This window comes from Lepus europaeus, chromosome 20 (genome assembly GCF_033115175.1).
Source record: "Lepus europaeus isolate LE1 chromosome 20, mLepTim1.pri, whole genome shotgun sequence".
NCBI lineage: Eukaryota > Metazoa > Chordata > Mammalia > Lagomorpha > Leporidae > Lepus > Lepus europaeus.
In genome coordinates, this window is record NC_084846.1 from 8137195 (window position 1) to 8154901 (window position 17707).

At 47.1% G+C, this 17707-nt stretch overlaps 2 protein-coding genes across 2 annotated transcripts; one reads left to right on the forward strand and one right to left on the reverse strand.

The window, feature by feature from the left end:
* Window positions 1–4243: 4243 nt before the first annotated feature.
* Window positions 4244–5173, reverse strand: LOC133750079 (olfactory receptor 7A17-like). Its single transcript, XM_062179462.1, has one exon. It carries the CDS (start codon window positions 5171–5173, stop codon window positions 4244–4246), a length of 930 nt encoding a protein of 309 aa, XP_062035446.1.
* Window positions 5174–13767: 8594 nt separating this feature from the next.
* LOC133750078 (olfactory receptor 7A5-like) lies at window positions 13768–14700 on the forward strand. Its single transcript, XM_062179461.1, has one exon. It carries the CDS (start codon window positions 13768–13770, stop codon window positions 14698–14700), a length of 933 nt encoding a protein of 310 aa, XP_062035445.1.
* The last annotated feature ends 3007 nt before the right edge of the window (window positions 14701–17707 follow it).

Here is a 17707-nt window from a genome sequence, read left to right on the forward strand (position 1 = left end):
ATCCACAAACTCCATCAGTATTTAGGCAGGGCCATAAGCAAAGTGGAAGTTCTCTCCTCCCGTCAGAGCAAAGTACCCTTATTAATGACAACTTTGAGAAAGCATGTCTTCTGATTTGGCTTATTTTACTCATCTTTTGGTCACATATAGCAACAAAATCCCTTCATTTGCCTCAAAATGGTTGCAACAGTAAGAAACTATGAACTTCTTAATTGTTAAAATTCTTAGAGTTTTCATGATTTATTTATTAAAGAGGACACACTTAGATCTGCTGCTTCACCCCACTGATGCCCTCAGTGGCTGGGGCTGTGTGAAGACCAAGGCCAGAACCCCATGGAGGAGGCTGAACTCCATTACCTGGGCTATCACTGCTGCCCCCTAGTGTCTACATCAGGAGGAAGCTGGAGTCAGCAGTGAAAGTCTGGACTCCAATCCAAGCATTCGATATGAGATGTTGGCATCTGAACTGGGATCTTAACCACTAGGAAACCCCTTGCCCCAACATTTTTAGTTTATTTGAAACAGAGTAAATATATATATTTGGTTTGGCACAGTGTGGCATTTCAATACTCATACTCAACATGCAAGACTCTGATAAGGAAAATGGCTAATGTATTATGTCAGACAGTTGTCATTTTTGTGTGTGTTGGGATTATCCAACATCCTCTCACTTCTACTAAACCCTCAGATGGAGTTGTTGATGTACGTCCTGGTCTCTATAAGGCATTGTAGATCAAGGCTGTGATCTGTCCTTGATGTCAAGTATAGGTAATTTCAGGACTGCACCAGAAGAATGTCTTTGCATAAAATTTTGAAGAAAAAGTGCATTCACTCACTGCAGAGCTGTGACAAATGCTGCCTTGGTCTGTTTTACCAATGTGCTCCAGGTGACATCAAACACTGCATATCTAAAAAGTTGGCAAAATAAATGCTCCCTCAAAACCCCATTATGTTGTTCTTCAAATTGAGTGTGGTGTGAATGTGTTAGCTTCCATGGCAGATGGTGTAGTTGGGGTAGATTTAAGTTACTGATCAATGAAAAGATGATTCTAGATTATCTAGGAGGGACTGGTGTGATCACAGTGGTTCTCTCTCTCTCTCTCTCTCTTTTTGACAGGCAGAGTTAGACAGTGAGAGAGAGAGAGAGACAGAGAGAAAGGTCTTCCTTTCCCCCAAATGGCCGCTACGGCTGGCGCTGTGCTAATCCAAAGCCAGGAGCCAGGTGCTTCCTCCTGGTCTCCAATGCGCGTGCAGGGTGCAAAAACCTGGGCCATCCTCCACTGCCTTCTCGGTCCACAGCAGAAAGCTGGACTGGAAGAGGAGCAACCGGGACAGAATCCGGTGCCCCGACTGGGACTAGAACCTGGGGTACCAGCGCTGCAGGCGGAGGATTAGCCTAGTGAGCTGTGGTGCTGGCCCACAGTGGTTCTTTTCCTGGAAGAGGAAGTCATAGACTTGGACTTAGGGAGAGACTGGTAGGTGCTGCCCTACTATTCTCAAAGATGGGCGGAGAACCCAGTACTTCACTTGGTCACCAAGAGCAGGAATAGGAGAGGAAATGGGTTTCACTGTGGAACTCCCAGAAGCAATGCAGGCTGAGATACCCTGTCATTTTGGCCCAAGGAGAACCGATTCCATGCTTCTGAGCCCTGGACTTGTAAGAGCACCAATTTATTTCTCCTAAATCATGAGTTGGGTGATTTGTTTTGACAGAGATGCTAAAGTGATGTACACATGGACATTATAAGGAAATATCTGAATGTATGTACCATAAAGATGTGAATTTAGCTCAATCATGGAGGTTCCAGGTAACACATAGGCATTGACACCTGTATGAGAATTTCACAACAGATGGCACAGGTCTCACCCAGGCCAGAGGAACAGGTCGCACCCTGATGTGGGAAAAGTCAGGGAGATAGATGAAGTTCATGAGCTGGAGGCCACACCTCCCCCACTCCCACGTAATCTGATCAACCCACCTGTCAACCAGATGGCCTCTCCCCTTACCTGGGATCTGGGGGCAGTACTCTGTAACCACTCCCCTTTACAAAGCTCATAAGAAGCCTGGTGGAGGGGAGGGGGCTCTCACACCAGGGGAAGACTGATATGGAAGTCCCTCTCCACACTTCCATGGCCCTCTCTCCCTTAATAAGGCCCTCATGTCCCTGTGCCTTCTTACTCCACAAATAAAACTTAGCACACTGCATGCACGTCGTGTTTGTGCCTGCACTTAGAATTCTTCTCTCAATAAAAGGCAAGTGTCTGGACTGGAGATTCAGGCCCAACCTGGCCCACAACAGTCCCAGGACAGAAAGGCTGAGAGAAAACCACTATAGCTACACGTAGAATCATGGATGAGCCTCAGAGTGATGACACAGAATCTCATAGTCAAGTTCAGAATCAGGAGAAGCTGAGTTCCGAGCAACTCCCCATAGCCCTGTTCTGCTCCATAAAGAGTTGTTTTATTAAACGACTTTATTTCAGGATGGTTTATTTTCATGAAAAGCTAGTGCATACAATAACCCGAGGGGATGGAACAGAAAGAGATGGCGATCATATGCATCTTGTTTTTGGCATTGGTTCGCGTATTGGGAGACAACATTGACACATAATGTGCTGTTCACGTTCACTTCACGTGCGGTGTTTCCCAAGTCCATGTTGGAGCTGCCCTCTAGGGAGTCAGAAGCATTGACAGAGCACGTGCCTTTGAACAAGAAGATGTGCGACCCTGACACAGGTGATCAGATGGCGGTTCAAGGTCTCTGAGAGTCCTCACTGGAGAGATGCCTGGGAATGAAGGAGAAATGGAGTGGAGTGGATGGTGTTGATGTCCATTCACACCATTCCCTTGGCTGTGCCTACTGCAGAAAAAGGAGCGATGCTTCCTTTAGTGCAGGCAAGGTGTTAATTCAATGAAGCAACAATAACAAGCAGCCAAGCCTGCACCCAAAAATCGGACCCCTTCACCTGGTTGATGACCACACTCTGTCATATGCCCTTGTGCACCCGACAATAAAATATCATTGCTTCATGATAACGCCTATGATTGAAAACCTTGCTTCCCAAATTGAAGGTTGTCTCTGACTCTCACCCATGTCAAAGCAATCTATATTGCCATTTGTCTTTCCATAGAGATTCTACCTGGAGATAAGAGAGTGGTGGAATACATTGGAGTAGTAGAGACTCAGTTTACATGGTTCACTAGTGCTATCATCTGCATGGTCCAGAGGAGGTGCTCGGGGAAGGATATTTGCAGGAATAGCAGGGACAAAAGAGTAAAGTTTGCTCTGAGGATTCGTTCTACTTTAAAATCATATAAATAGGGGCTGGCACTGTGACATAGTAGGCTAAGCCTCTGCCTGTGGTGCTGGCATCCCATATGGGTGCTGGTTCATGTTCTGGATGCTCCACTTCTGATCCAGCTCTCCTCTATGGCCTGGGAAAGCAGTGAAAGATGGCCCAAGTGCCTGGGCCCCTGTACCCATGTTGGAGATCCAGAGGGAGCTCTTGTCTCCTGGCTTCAGATCAGCCCAGCTCTGGCCATTGCAGCCATTTGTGGAATGAACCAGTAGATAAAAGACCTTTCTCTTTGTCTCTCCCTCTGTCTGTAACTTTATTTCTCAAATAAATAAAATCCTCAAAAAATATATGAATGGATTTAATTTCCAAGCATATGTGTCCACAGAACTAGCATAGAGCATGAAGTCTTTGCAATGTAAAATAAACATGTTATTTCAAAAAAACTACGAAGTTAAAAGGAGACTATTTAACATTATACATGTTATTTGACATGAAATCATTCCTACAAGATACATAGACATTGAAGCATAAGGTGTATGGAAAGGTTCAATACTTCACACGGTTAATGGGCTAAGGTGTTATAAAAAGCACGCATGAATTCCCAAGTTGTTCAGCACAGAAACTAACTCTTCTCTTGCTTCCATGTTTCCATGAAAAGTCTGAAGCTCTTTTGCTTATTTGACAGAGTTGGTAATAAAACTGGGGGAAAGGAAAGTGACACAGGACATTTTTGTTAGATGTCACAGGTGACATAAAGTGTAATGGATGAGTCCTTTTTGACACAACAGTTGACTTTAAAAAGAAAGAAAAGAAAAAAAACACTGCAGTGAATGGAATAAGCACATTCTACTTCCACATCCGGTATAATCTTCTCAGTGTTGGCTCTGGAGCTCGGGGCCCTGCAGTCATGGACACATCTTCAGCCCCATCTCAATGGACTGCTTTATAGTTTCTGGCCAAAGATTCCTTTCAAAGCTCTTTTAATGTCTGTGTTCCTCAGGCTGTAGATGAAGGGGTTCAGCATGGGGGTGACCACCGTGTACATCACAGAGGCTGTGGCAGTGGAGGCTGGGCTGGGGGCTGCACCAGCACTGAGGTACACACCTAAGCTTGTGCCATAAAACAAGGAGACGACAGAGAGGTGAGAGGCACAGGTGGAGAATGCCTTATACTTCCCCTGAGCTGAGGAGATTGCACAGATGGAGGAGGTGATCTTAGAGTAGGAGTAAAGGATGCCAGCCAGGGGACCTCCCCCAAGGAGCATTGCTGCAAGAAATACCAACACATCATTAAGAAAAGTGTCAGAGCAGGAGGTGTGGATCACCTGACTCAGCTCACAGAAAAACTGTGCAATTTCCAGGTTTGCACAGAAAGACAGCTGCAGCACCATTAGGCTGTGCAACAAGGCATGCAGGACACTGATGATCCAGGACACCAGGACCAGCTGCACACAGAGCCAGGGGTTCATGATGACCGTGTAGTGCAGAGGGTGACAGATGGCCACAAACCTGTCATAGGCCATCACGGCCAGCAGAAGGTCATCCAGCACTGCAAAGAGTATGAAGAAGAACATCTGGGTGATGCAGCCTGCATGAGTGATGGCTTTGCTCTGCGTCTGGATGTTCACCAGCATCTTGGGGATGGTGGTGGAGGTGAAGCAGACGTCCACCAAGGACAGGTTGGAGAGGAAGAAGTACATGGGTGTGTGGAGGTGGGGATCTGAGAGGATGGCCAGGATGATGAGCAGGTTCCCAGCCACAGTGACCAGGTACATGGAGAGGAAGAGCCCACATATGAGGGGCTGCAGTGCTGGGTCCTCTGAGAACCCCAGGAGGAGGAATTCTGAAGGCTGAGTCTTGTTGCCTGGTTGCATGTGGTACAAGTCACTGCCAGGAAAGAGACAAATAACACGATAGAGAGAAAGAGCTAGAGGAAGAGAGGATGAGAGAAATGGAGTGGGCATGAGGGAAACCAAGATCCAACATTAGCAGGGGGTCCCTGAGGGGTTGGGAAGAAGATTATCTGCTGTATCTGCAGGACCCTACCCCTGGCTGTGTCTCCCTGTTGCTCATGGAAGACAAAGCTGCCATCAGCACTAATTAGGGACCAATGTGTCCAGATCATTGAATATTAATCCCAGACTGACCAATGAAACAAAAGTCACAATAAACAAAAATTAAAATAGAACAAGGGTGATAACTCAGTGACATTGAAAATCGTCATTAATGTACCAGCGAACTGACAGACACTTGGAAAGAGAATAACACCGTGAAGTCTTTTCAGCTGAGAGAAGGAGGCTTGGAAGCTCTGATTTCATCTTGTATAGACGTATGTGCCTTCAGGTTGGCTTCTAGAAGATAAAGCAACCTTAGTGAAATGGTGAACGACCATGTGTTTCAAATGAGGACAGGAGCAGCTGTGACTTTCAGTGATCTAATCACAGGAAGCTAAGAGGAGCAGTGGTTTTGACAACAGGTCTAAAAACAACTTACAATGCAAAGTTATCAGAGTGACTAACAAGACTTAAAAGCAAAGGAATTTGAATAAACCAGAGTCTGATACTTGGGAATAGAAAGTTTGCAAACTTTTACAACCTCTCTAGCTTAATATAGCTACAAGGCTCCTTCAAAATGTTCATGAAATGAATGTGAATCTCAAAAACATTATGTTGAAGGAAAGAAGCCTTATACGAATGAGTGAAATTAGGGCATAGTTATTGAAGTCAGAGTGTGTTCATCCTGTTACAGCTGTGCCTACGTGGTTGTCTACTCACAGAAATATTCGTTAGGCTGCATACCTGAGATTTTTGGATTTACTAATGTAAGTAAAATCTTTTAAAGAAACAGAGCAGTCATAAAAGTGGAAATGAAGATACATTTACTTTGGCACACAGCTTTTGCACATGACACGTTTTTCACACATTGGAGACCTCTTGTAAACATGGATTATAGCTTTGCTGAGCTCTGGACTTCAAATCCATTTTTGCACCACAGTAGCATCATCCGTGAGTTCCCTAGTTCCCTTTTTCTAGGAACCCTTTGAAGTACACTGATATGCATGTAAATAAAAGGAATCAGTAGCAGCAGAAAGGCTGTGAGGAAAAGTCCATTCTTTGCATGAATGAGTCTGCAAAAGACAGGAAAAAATAGACCTGGATGCATAAAAAGAAGGGGCAGAGACTGGGCAGCACAGAATTGGCCAGCGAGGAAGCAGCCGAGAAAGCCATGAGTGCATCCATCTCACAGATAACAAAGTAGACAGACGTCAAAGTAGAACCTTTACCTTACCTCTCCTCATCGAATGATTCATCAGCCACATTCCAAGGGAGGGCTCGGAGTGAGAGAAGACACTGAGATGTGTGTGCATGTCTCAGAGCTCCTACTGCAGGGTCATAGGTGCACGCATCGCCCTTATCTGCTCCTTTCTTGCCAACAGGGAAGCCTCCAAACTTGTCCCCCTTTAAAATAACCTCTCATAGCTGGCACTGTGGTGCAGCAGCCTAAGGTGCTACTTGCAATGCTGGCATCCCATTTGGATGCGGGTTCCTATTCCTGCTGCTCTGCTTCTGGTCCAAGCTCCCTACTAATAGGCCTGGAAAAGCCACAGAACGTGGCTCAGGTCCATGGCCCCAGCGTCCATGTGTGAGGCCCAGATGGAGTTCCTGGCTCCTGGATTCAGCCTGGCTCAGCCCTGGCTGCCGTGGTCATTTGGGGAGTGAATTGGCAGGTGGAAAAATCTTTCTCTCTCTCTCTCTCTCAGAATATCTCTTTGTCTCTCTGTAACTCTGGCTGTCAAAAATGAAATACACGAAATGTATTCTTTCAATTAATAAAAATTAAAAATATATATGAAACAGTAAATGAACCTTAAAAAAACAAAATTGGGAAGAGAGATGCTTGAGTCTGGTGATGCTGCCTCGGGACCAGGAGCTGTCATATCCCCTCCTCTAAGCCATCTGAAGACAGCTTTTCTTGGACACCATTCTATTTTTCTTGAAGCAATTTATTTTCTCAGTCGGTCCTAGACTTGTCATTCCCACACCAGCATTTCGCCACCAGCCATGCCCCTGCCCTGCATAGCCTAATAGCTCATTACATTTCTAGCATCTGAACAAACAGATTCAATAATCAACGTGCAAGCAAATGAACTCAGTGTCTCTTGGTGTCTCCTCTAAATGGGGGTAAATGTTTGACCTTAGGCAAACACTCTGCTTCCGTTTCTCTGGACTCCTCCTGCTGTGTCGGCCAGGCTCTCAGGCTCACCTGCATGGGATCTCTGAGAGATGGTCTCAGTACGGAAGCCCAAATCCTGCCCTGGGTGGTGGATGACGGAGACTGAAGCTCTGTCCCACACAAGACAGCTGGAAGGAGGGACACATGGGTCCCTGCGCCAGACTCAAGACTCTGAAAGCAACAACCAGGCTTCTTCTAGCCCATGGTTGCACACTCTGGGGGACAGCAGCAGAGCACCTGCTCATTAGGCCCCTCCCTGCCTCATACCCAGACCTCTCAGCATCTGAGTTCCCTGTGGGACACTGACCTGGACAGAAGTGATGCTTGCAGGTTGTTCCTAGGAGACCAGGCTAGAAGTCAGGTGGATCCTGCTCCTATTGCTCTGTTTCCTGGTCTAACTCCCCCAGGTCTAACCTGCTGCAAAGGCATCTTTCTCCATAGCCTGTGTCCGAAGCACCTGTCTGCATGTCCATGGGCTGTTCAAAGCATGGCTTTGTAGAAGAGACACAGACCCTAAGCTCTAGAAAATCTCTCCTTAAAAACAGATCGAGCACCGCATTTCTTGGGTACATGCTCTGGGCTCCATGAAATGTTTGTCACAATCCAGGAAGCTCCCACTATGTCCCTGCTGGCCAGCTGTCATTTCATCCCTGCCCAAGAAAGCTTTATCACCCGTGCTATGTTGAGACAGTCTATTTTGCCATAACTGGAGCTCTGCTCCTTGTAGGAAGTGTGTCAGGTCCTACTCTTGGGATGGTGATTGCAGAAATAGGGCTCAGAATGACAGAGGCATCAGCTCCCTGCTGGAAACACGAGGGAGGCTCCCTTGATGGAATCTGTCAGGTGCTGCCAGTTCTCAACCAAGACCCCTGGTTTCTCCGCAGCGATGGTGACCTTGGGATACTGGGCGATAGGAAGAATGACCCACACTCCTGTAGTGCACAGGTCAGCTCTCTGAACACGCGTGTGTGTTCTGTCCCAAATGTCGACAGTGAGCAATGAGAAAAACTACTCCGGACTAGAAACTCCCACATCATCATGGCTAAAAAACAGCAGGGAATAAAACTGAAGCATAAACACAATGGAGGTTTCTTCAAATTTCTTATTCTTATGTGTGTCTTTAATTGACACATGGCAACCATGCATTTGTAGGGGGCACTGTGTGGTTTTTCAATCAAGTATCCAACGTGGGATGCTCAGGTAAGGGTAATTGACACCTGTGCCAGCTCAGACACGGGTCATTCCTTTGTGTTGAATGATCAACACCCTCTCATCTCCTATTCATAAAGATTTATTCATGTATTTAGTTGACTGGCAGAGTGACAGAGAGTGAGAGTCAGGGGGAAATCTTCCATTTCCTGGGTCACTCCCCAAATGCTTGTAATAGTTGAATTGGGCCAGGCTGGAGCCAGAGGCCAGGAACTCTCCTGGTTTCCTTGGTGGGTGGCAGGGACCCAAGCACTTGGGCCATCCTGCACTGCCTTTCAAGGCACATTAGCAGGAAACTGGATCAGAAATGGAGCAGCCGTAACTCACATTGCAACTCCAATATGGGATACAGGTGTCACAAGCAGGGGCTTAACCTGCTGGACTCCAGCGTTCTCTTGTTTATAATGAGCTCCAAGGTGTTGTTGACGATGGAGAGCCTCCTTTTATATGCGAATATGGGAAAGCCAGTGATTCCATTTGAAATTATGTGTAGGATATTTTGCATATGTTCTATCAAGAATGTTCACTGTAAGTAATGGAAAATAAAATGCATTTTCTCACTGTAGAGATCATGGCAGATTCCATGTTTGTCTCCTTTACATAAGTTTCCTGGAGTGACAGCAAAAAAATACCACACTTTGGTAAAAGAGGTGTGGTAGGCACAACTAATGATTTCAAAAGATGCCTTTACATTAATCTTCAAATTTTTGAACATGTAAGCTGCCATGGTATAGAGTGGGAGTGGGAAGATTTAGGCTATTAATAAGTAAAAAGATCATTCTGTATTATCCAGGATAGACTAGTGTGAACACAATGGTTCTCTAAATTTGAAGAGGGGAGGCACAGGTGTTGGACTTAGAGAGAGATTGGAAGATGCTGTGCAGATGGATTTGAAGATGAGAGGACTTGCATGTAGAGCTTTCCATGTAACAAATTACACAAAACATTATTTTTTTTAAAAAACTATTTTATATGATAGGCAGATTGACAAAGAGAGAGGGAGACACAGAAAGAGATCTTCCATCAACTGGTTTACTCCCCAAATGTCCATGATGTCAGGGCTGGGTAGGCTGAAGCCATGAGCCAGGAGCCAGAAATTCCTCCCAGGACTCCCATATCGGTGTCAGGGACACAAGCACTTGGTCCATCCTCCACTGCTTTCTCAGGTGCATCAGCAGGGAGCTGGATCAGAAGTGGAGTAGCCGGATCTTGAACCAGTGCCTATATGAGATGGTGGCATTGCAGGCTTCAAATTTACCTGCTATGCCACAACACCTGCCCTCAAAACATACTTTTCAGTCCCTTTAAACACAGAATATAATCTGGCTATAATGAAACGGAATGCAAACTAAGTGAATATCTTTCTAAGGAGGCTTAAGAAGTGAGAATGTGTGCTCCACTTGTGTGTTCCTTAGGACAGAATATTCTGGTGTCAACAGCTTGTGCTGGGTCCGCTCCTAGCCTGCTTGGTGTGGCTGGGCATGTGAGGTGCCTGCTGGTGACGCAGCCCAGGAGGTGAGTGTGCACTATGTGTTTCTACTGAGGTCCTGTTCCCTTGCAGTGAGAGCTCTGATTAACATGGGGCTTCCCCAGTTCACATCATTCATACCAGACCAGAACTTGAACCACAGACGATGCCCAATGGGAGATGCGTCTCCATCCGCAGGACGCCTTTGCAGCTGAATCAGCCACGTGCAGAAGGCACGGAGCACAGGTGAAGTCTCCATGCGTCTGCCGCTTCACAGTCACAGGGGAGCAGCCTCGCTCGACAGCGCCCCCTGCCGCCGTCTCTCCATTTCCCCTCTTGCTCCTTTGCCCTTGCTGCGTTTGGAGCCTGTTTTATAGCAGAGCTTCCAACCGCAGGGCATTTACTTTGGCGCTTCCCTTGCAAGGACCACACTTCTGCAGATAATTCTGAGGCTCCCAAGCCCTGTCTGCCTTGAGATCTCTGTGCAAATGCCATCGTCTGTGATCCTGTCGAGTCACCCACTAAAAAGAAAAACCAGTTGCTTCACACTCTCCTTACACCTGCATTTCTGTGTTCTTTATTTACTTAAAAAGCATTGGTACAGAGAAAGGGGAGAGATAGATGGAACGGTCTTCCACACACTGGTTCACTCCCCAGTGGCTGCAACGGCTGGAGCTGGGTCAAAAGCCAGCCAGGAGCTTGGCTTCCAGGTCTTCCATGCACGTGCAGGGGCCCAAGGACTTGGGCTATCTTCTGCTGCTTTCCCAGGCCATAGCAGAGAGCTGGATCGGAAGTGGAGCAGCCAGGACATGAGCCAGCGCCCATATGACATGCTGGCAGTGGAGGCGGCAGCTTTACCTGCTACACCACAGCGCTGGCCCCTATACCTGCATTTCTGCCTGGTTTTGTTTCTTAGCTTTTATTTATTTGAGAGGCATAGAGGAAAGGAAATAAGAGGGAGACAGAAAAGAAGGGAGTGATGAAAGAGAGAGAGAGAGAGAGAGAGAGAGAGAGAGAGAGAGAGAGAGAGAGAGAGATTTGGTCTTTTGGTTCACTCTCCAAATGCCTACAACATCTGGAATTAGGCCAGGCCAGAGCTAGAAATGGAACTCAATCCTGGTATCCCACGTAGGTAGCAGGAATCCAAGCACTGGAGCCATCACTGTTTCCTGCCAAGATCTGCACGACCAGGAAGCTGGAGTCAGGAGCCAGAGCTGGGGGTCAGACCCTGCCACACGGATGTGGGATACAGGCACCTTCATCAGTTTCTTAAACACTCAACCCAAGTCCTGCCCATGGTTTTGTATTTGATCGGCACTTAACAGTTGACTGGAAGAAGCCGACCACATGAGTGGGGCACAGTGTGATGTTTTGCTTCTTGCACACACCGTGGGAGGATCCCATCAGAGTAGCTAGAATACCCACCCCCTAAAATTTCACCATTTCTTTATGAAGGAAGCCCTCAGCTCTAGCTATGGTGAGCTGGGCATGCACTCTCGTTAACTCTACTTGCCCTACGGTGCCACAGAACACAGACCAGCATCGCTTCCTTCTCTGGAAGTGTGTACATGCTTCGCTTGTCTTCACAGTGACTGCTAGCACATGCTGTGCTGTGGGATGTGGTTGGTTTGCTTGTATGTTTTTTCCATCTTGGCACTGGTAGGATTCAGTTTTACATCACCCTGTGCTCATTGATCAAGCAGTGCCTGGGGCTGTAGACGGGAGTACGCTGACTTCTAACGTCATCTCTTGGGAGCCCCAGCAGGAAACATTTCTCTGCATCCAGGCCAGTGTCCTCCAGGGACATCAGGTGTCTGGAGGTCAGGGTGAGCAGGCAGGGAGATGCTAACGAGCAGGTGCAGGGAGCTGTAAATACCTCCTTCAGAGCGTACAACCTGTGTGGATGCAGCCTGGTTGTTGCATTTGGAGATTAGAGTGTGGCTCGGGAACTGATGCTTCCCTCCTTCCTGCCTCCTTGTCGGGGACAGAGCTCCCATCTCCAGTACCCACCACCATCCAGGAGGGAATCTGAGCTTCCACTCAGAGACCTGCCTCTCAGAGTCCCCATGAGAATGTGCCAGAACCCTGCAAGCTGCATCAGAGGCAATGCAGGTGGAGAGAGTTTACTTCAGGTCAGTGAGAGCCACGCAAACTTATCCCAGATCTGGGAGATGCCTGTGGGTGGGTGTCGGTCCATTTGCTTAATTCACAAAGGGCTTTTGTGGGGTGTGCAAAGCTCACATACATGCTGGGTTACCCAGGACAATGCTCACTGCAGATGGTGAGGGAGAGGGCACAGTTCTCAGAGGCCATGGGAGACCTGCATTACCGGGATAAGAGAGGACAAGTTCCAGTGAATTTCGGAAGTTGGAGGAGTAGAGAAAGAGCATTAGGTGCAGAGGGATGTGACAAACAACCTTTTCATGGTGATACCTCAAGGTGGGTTACAGGAGGGGAGATGACAGCTTCTGCTCCTGGGGCAGCACCTGTAGACTCGGGGACCCCCTCCCCATCTTGGTGTTTAACGGGGGCATATGGGACTTGTATTTCTTACTACATTTTTCTCTCATTAGGTTCTGCCTCAAAGTTGATAGAAAAATGGAATTAAACAATCAGGCTTTTATATGGTGCAAAAATATTTTTAAGTTCTTGATCCAAAAAAATTTTTTATTGTATGCTTCACAGAGGTCATCCAAATTTTAAGCAATGCATATTCTGCAAAATCCATGCCCACAGATTAACTTATCTTCTTTTTTTTGACAGACAGAGTGGATAGTGAGAGAGAGAGACAGAGAGAAAGGTCTTCCTTTGCCATTGGTTCACCCTCCAATGGCCGCTGTGGCCAGCGCATCTCGCTGATCGGAAGCCAGGAGCCAGGTGCTTCTCCTGGTCTCCCATGCGGGTGCAGGGCCCAAGGACTTGGGCCATCCTCCACTGCCTTCCCGGGCCACAGCAGAGAGCTGGCCTGGAAGAGGGGCAACCGGGATAGAATCCGGCGCCCCAACCGGGACTAGAACCCGGTGTGCCGGTGCCGCAAGGCAGAGGATTAGCCCGTTAAGCCACGGCGCCGGCCTTAACTTATCTTTAGTTGCATTTCTCATAAATGTTTCAGAGGACCCTCCTAGCCAGTTTTAGGGGGAGACGTGAGCTTGTAGCTTTTTCTGTTTTTAAACATCAGTTGATTGTCACTGTGAATCTAGAAAGTGATTCTGTAAACTGAGGGTTGATGTGTCACTTTTTCACATAAAAGTATTCCTATAATTTGATATCCTTATGGGTCTGTTAGGGAAGTTAGAAATTAGCCTGAGTGTGTGAGAGAAGGGCCAAGGAAAACACAGCATCTGCAGAAGCTCACCTTGGAAGCAGCCCAGGACTTCACACTGCAAAGTCCTGCCCAGACCTGATAACTTCCAGGTGGTCTCAGCCCTCCCTCCAAGGAAAGCAGGATGCAGCTTCTTGAGCACAATATGCAAATTACTGCATTTCCACAGTGTTTGCGATGCCTGTCGTTATGAACATAACAGCTTATTTTTCTTTCCTGGTAGTGACCCCCAACACATGGAACAAGGCAATGAAACACACCTCGCAGAATTCATTCTCTTGGGATTCTCAGAGGACCCAGCACTGCAGCCCCTTGTATTTGGGCTCTTCCTCTCCATGTACCTGGTCACTGTGGCTGGGAACCTGCTCATCGTCTTGGCCATCCTCTCAGACCCCCACCTCCACACGCCCATGTACTTCTTCCTCTCCAACCTGTCCTTGGTGGACATCTGCTTCACCTCCACCACCGTCCCCAAGATGCTGGTGAACATCCAGACACAGAGCCAAGCCATCAGCTATGCAGGCTGCATCACCCAGATGTTCTTCATACTCTTCACAGGGTTGGATGACTTTCTCCTGGCCGTGATGGCCTATGACCGGTTTGTGGCCATCTGTCACCCCCTGCACTACACAGTCATCATGAACCCCCAGCTCTGTGTGCAGCTGGTGCTGGTGTCCTGGGTCATCAGTGTCCTACATGCCTTATTACACAGCCTCCTGGTGCTGAGGCTGTCCTTCTGCACACACCTGGAAATCCCCCACTTCTTCTGTGAGCTGAATCAGGTGGTCCACACAGCCTGCTCTGACACCTTCCTTAACAATGTGGTCATCTATATTACAGTTATGCTGCTTGGTGGGGCCCCCCTGGCTGGCATCCTTTACTCCTACTCTAGGATCATCTCCTCAATCCATGCCATCTCCTCAGCTCAGGGGAAGTATAAAGCAGTCTCCACCTGTGCCTCTCACCTCTCCGTTGTCTCCTTGTTTTATTGCACAATCACAGGTGTGTACCTGAGTGCTCATTCTGCCCCCAACTCAGCCTCCACTGCCACAGCCTCGGTGATGTACACGGTGGTCACCCCCATGCTGAACCCCTTCATCTACAGCCTGAGGAACACAGACATGAAGAGGGCTCTGGAGAGATTCTTGAGGTGTGAGACAATTAAATGACCCAGTGCTGTGGTGATGAGAAAGTGCCCATGAGTGTGCACCTCTAAGTCTCCTGACCAGTAGTTCTGACTCCTTGATCAAATGGTAGAACTGGCACTTGCTTCTTCCATGCTTTCTGGTGTTTTCTGTCTCTTTCATTTTCTTTTTTTTATCATTTATTAAACTTTTATTTAATGAATATAAATTTCCAAAGTACAGCTTATGGATTACAATGGCTTCCCCCCTCCCATAACTTCCCTCCCACCCACAACCCTCCCCTTTCCTTTCTTTAACTGTGTTAGGGACTGTGAGACTCAGGTTGTTACAACAGTGCTAATATCTGTGGATGTTAAGAGATAAGGTCTTTGCCATTTTCTTTTCTCATTTCTATAACAACATTTTATTAGAAATAAAAAATACTTAAAAAATTTCAAGGAAAATATGAATTCATGGGGCCAGCATTGAGGTGTAGTAGATAAAGTTGCCCTCTGCAGTGCCAGCATCCCATGTGGGCACCGGTTTGAGACCCGACTGCTCCACTTCTGATCCAGCTCTCTGCTATGGCCTGGGAAAGCAGCAGAATTATGGCCCAAGTGTTTGGGCCCCTGCCCCCATGTGGGAGACCTGGAAGAAGCTCCTGGCTCCTGGCTTTGGCCTGGCCCAGCCCCAGCCATTTTGGCCATCTTGGAAGTGAACCAGCAGATGGAAGATTCTCTCTCTCTCTCTCTCTCTCTCTCTCTCCTTTGTCTGTAACTCAGACTTTCAAAAATATAAATGAATCCTCTTTTTTTAAAAAATGAGCTAATTTTATTGTGAAATAACTTTTAGATCCACCCCCATGTCCTTTTGGAAACACTCTTATTTTTTTAAAGTTTTTAAAATGTATTTGAAAGTCAGAATTACAAGGTGGGGGAGAATGAGAGGGGGAGAGAGACACACATACAGAGATATTGGCATCTACTTGTTCATTCCCAGATGGCCCAACAGCTAGTGTTGGGCCAGGTAAAAGCCAGGAGCCAGGAGGTCTATCCAGGTCTCCCACATGGGTGCAGGGTCCAAGCACCTGGGCCATCCTCCACTACTTTCCCAGGTACATCAGCAGGGAGCTGGATGAGGAATGAAGGATCTGGGACTTGAACCAGTGCCCATATGTGGTGCTGGCACTGCAGGCGGAGTCTTAGCCTATTGTGCCACAGCACCAGCTCTGGCAACACTCCTGTGTCTAGAATTTCTATGCGGCTCATTATGTTGCAGGAAAATGGGGTGAGATGAGTCTGGATTCATGTCCCGGTGTTGTTGATGATTTACAAGACCAGACACAGCTGTGAGAGGACAGGTGCAGTTTTCTTTAAGTGAGAACAAGCAAAGTTCTAGACAGTAGGATCTAAGGGGCTGGGAGAAGGAGAGACCTAGCCCGGGGAGGGGGGCTTGCAGTCTACTGGGTATTTGTGTTTTTCCAAGGAATAAAGGCAGTGGTTAACGTTAGTCCCTTTCTAGCCTGTGTTTATGGAGACACAGATCTTGTCATTGTTGACCAGTGTCTGTTACCAGGGGCTCCCATCTTGAATTGTTTAGTGTGTGCCTGCAGGGAAGCAGCAGCAGGATGAAGCTGGTCTGGCCTTCTCCTCCAAGGCTACTGGAATTGTCCAGTAGGAAAACTTGTCCTTAATCAAACCCATCATGCTGATTAAACAGTTTGTTTTTATATGAAGAAAGGCATATTCATTCTGTTTCTATGGACATCTATATTTGATATCTAAAGCCACTTGTATAATTTTGAACTTTTTTTCAAGATTTATTTATTTGAAAGACACAGAGAGAGAGAGAGAGAGAAAGAAAGAGAGAGAGAGAGAGAGAGAAAGAGAGAGAGAGAGAGAGAGAGAGAGAGAGAGAGAGAGAGGTCTTCTGTCCACTGGTTCACTCCCCAAGTGGTCACTATGTCCGGAGCTCTCCTGATCCAAAGCCAGGTGCCAGGAGCTTCTACTGGATGTCCAACACCAGTGCAGGGGCCAAAGGACATGAGCCATCTTCCACTGATTTCACAGGTGCATTTGCAGGAGGGTGGATCAGATGAGGAGCAGCCAACTCAAACCAGCACCCATATGGGATGCTGGCATGATATATAGCAGCTTAACCCACTACACCCCAGCACCAGCCCCCACTTGTATTATTTGGGAGTAGAACAAAACCAAAGACCTCCAGGAATCTCTTTTGTTGCCATCCTTCTTGTGTATTTCTCCCCTGAACTTCTCCAGATGAGGTCAGCTTCCCTGTGCCAGTGTGCTGTGTAAGTGGTGACTGAGTTGGCTTCTCCTGTAGGATCCTGCTCTTTTCTTCATACTGGGCTCTGCAGAGCCAGTGTTCATCACTGGCAAACACCGAGCGTCTCTGTCACCAACTTACCTGCTCCTTAAATCATCTCCGAGTAGCGTTTCCATGAGGAGACAAAGTCAGAAGTGTAGGTGTCTTGTGACGGCTAAGCCTTGAAACAACTTTCAAGAAAGGAGGCAAGATTTCCCACTGTGGACAGCACTGCGATGCAGTAAGATCTCATTGTGATGGTCACACGGGCTGTGTTGTCCGGGAGCAAGGGATTTCATCATTGGTTGAAGGGTTGGTTGATGTATTTTAGATGGTTTTACGGAATTTCTTCTGGTGTGTGCCTTCCAGTTCTGCTTCCTGTGTGACAGCTAAAAAAACTGATTCTGAACCTGGAAGGCTGATTAGTGGCTGCTGGGAGGGGAGGAAGCAAGAATGGGTGGAGGAAGTTTTGATGAAACAGAATAAGGGAGCTCTGTGTGGCTCACGAATTTTGACAAACTCCATCATACAGCTATTTACATATGTAGATGTCATTAAGACAAAAAGTCAGTGGGACAGACATGGGAACTCTGTGTACTGCTTCACAATTTTTGTATTATACATTCAACACTAGTATGCTATAACATGTTAAAAAAAGACACCCAGAATTTCTGAACCCAAAGGAAAACTATAAAGCAGAAATCGCCTTTGAACTTGCATCGTTGAT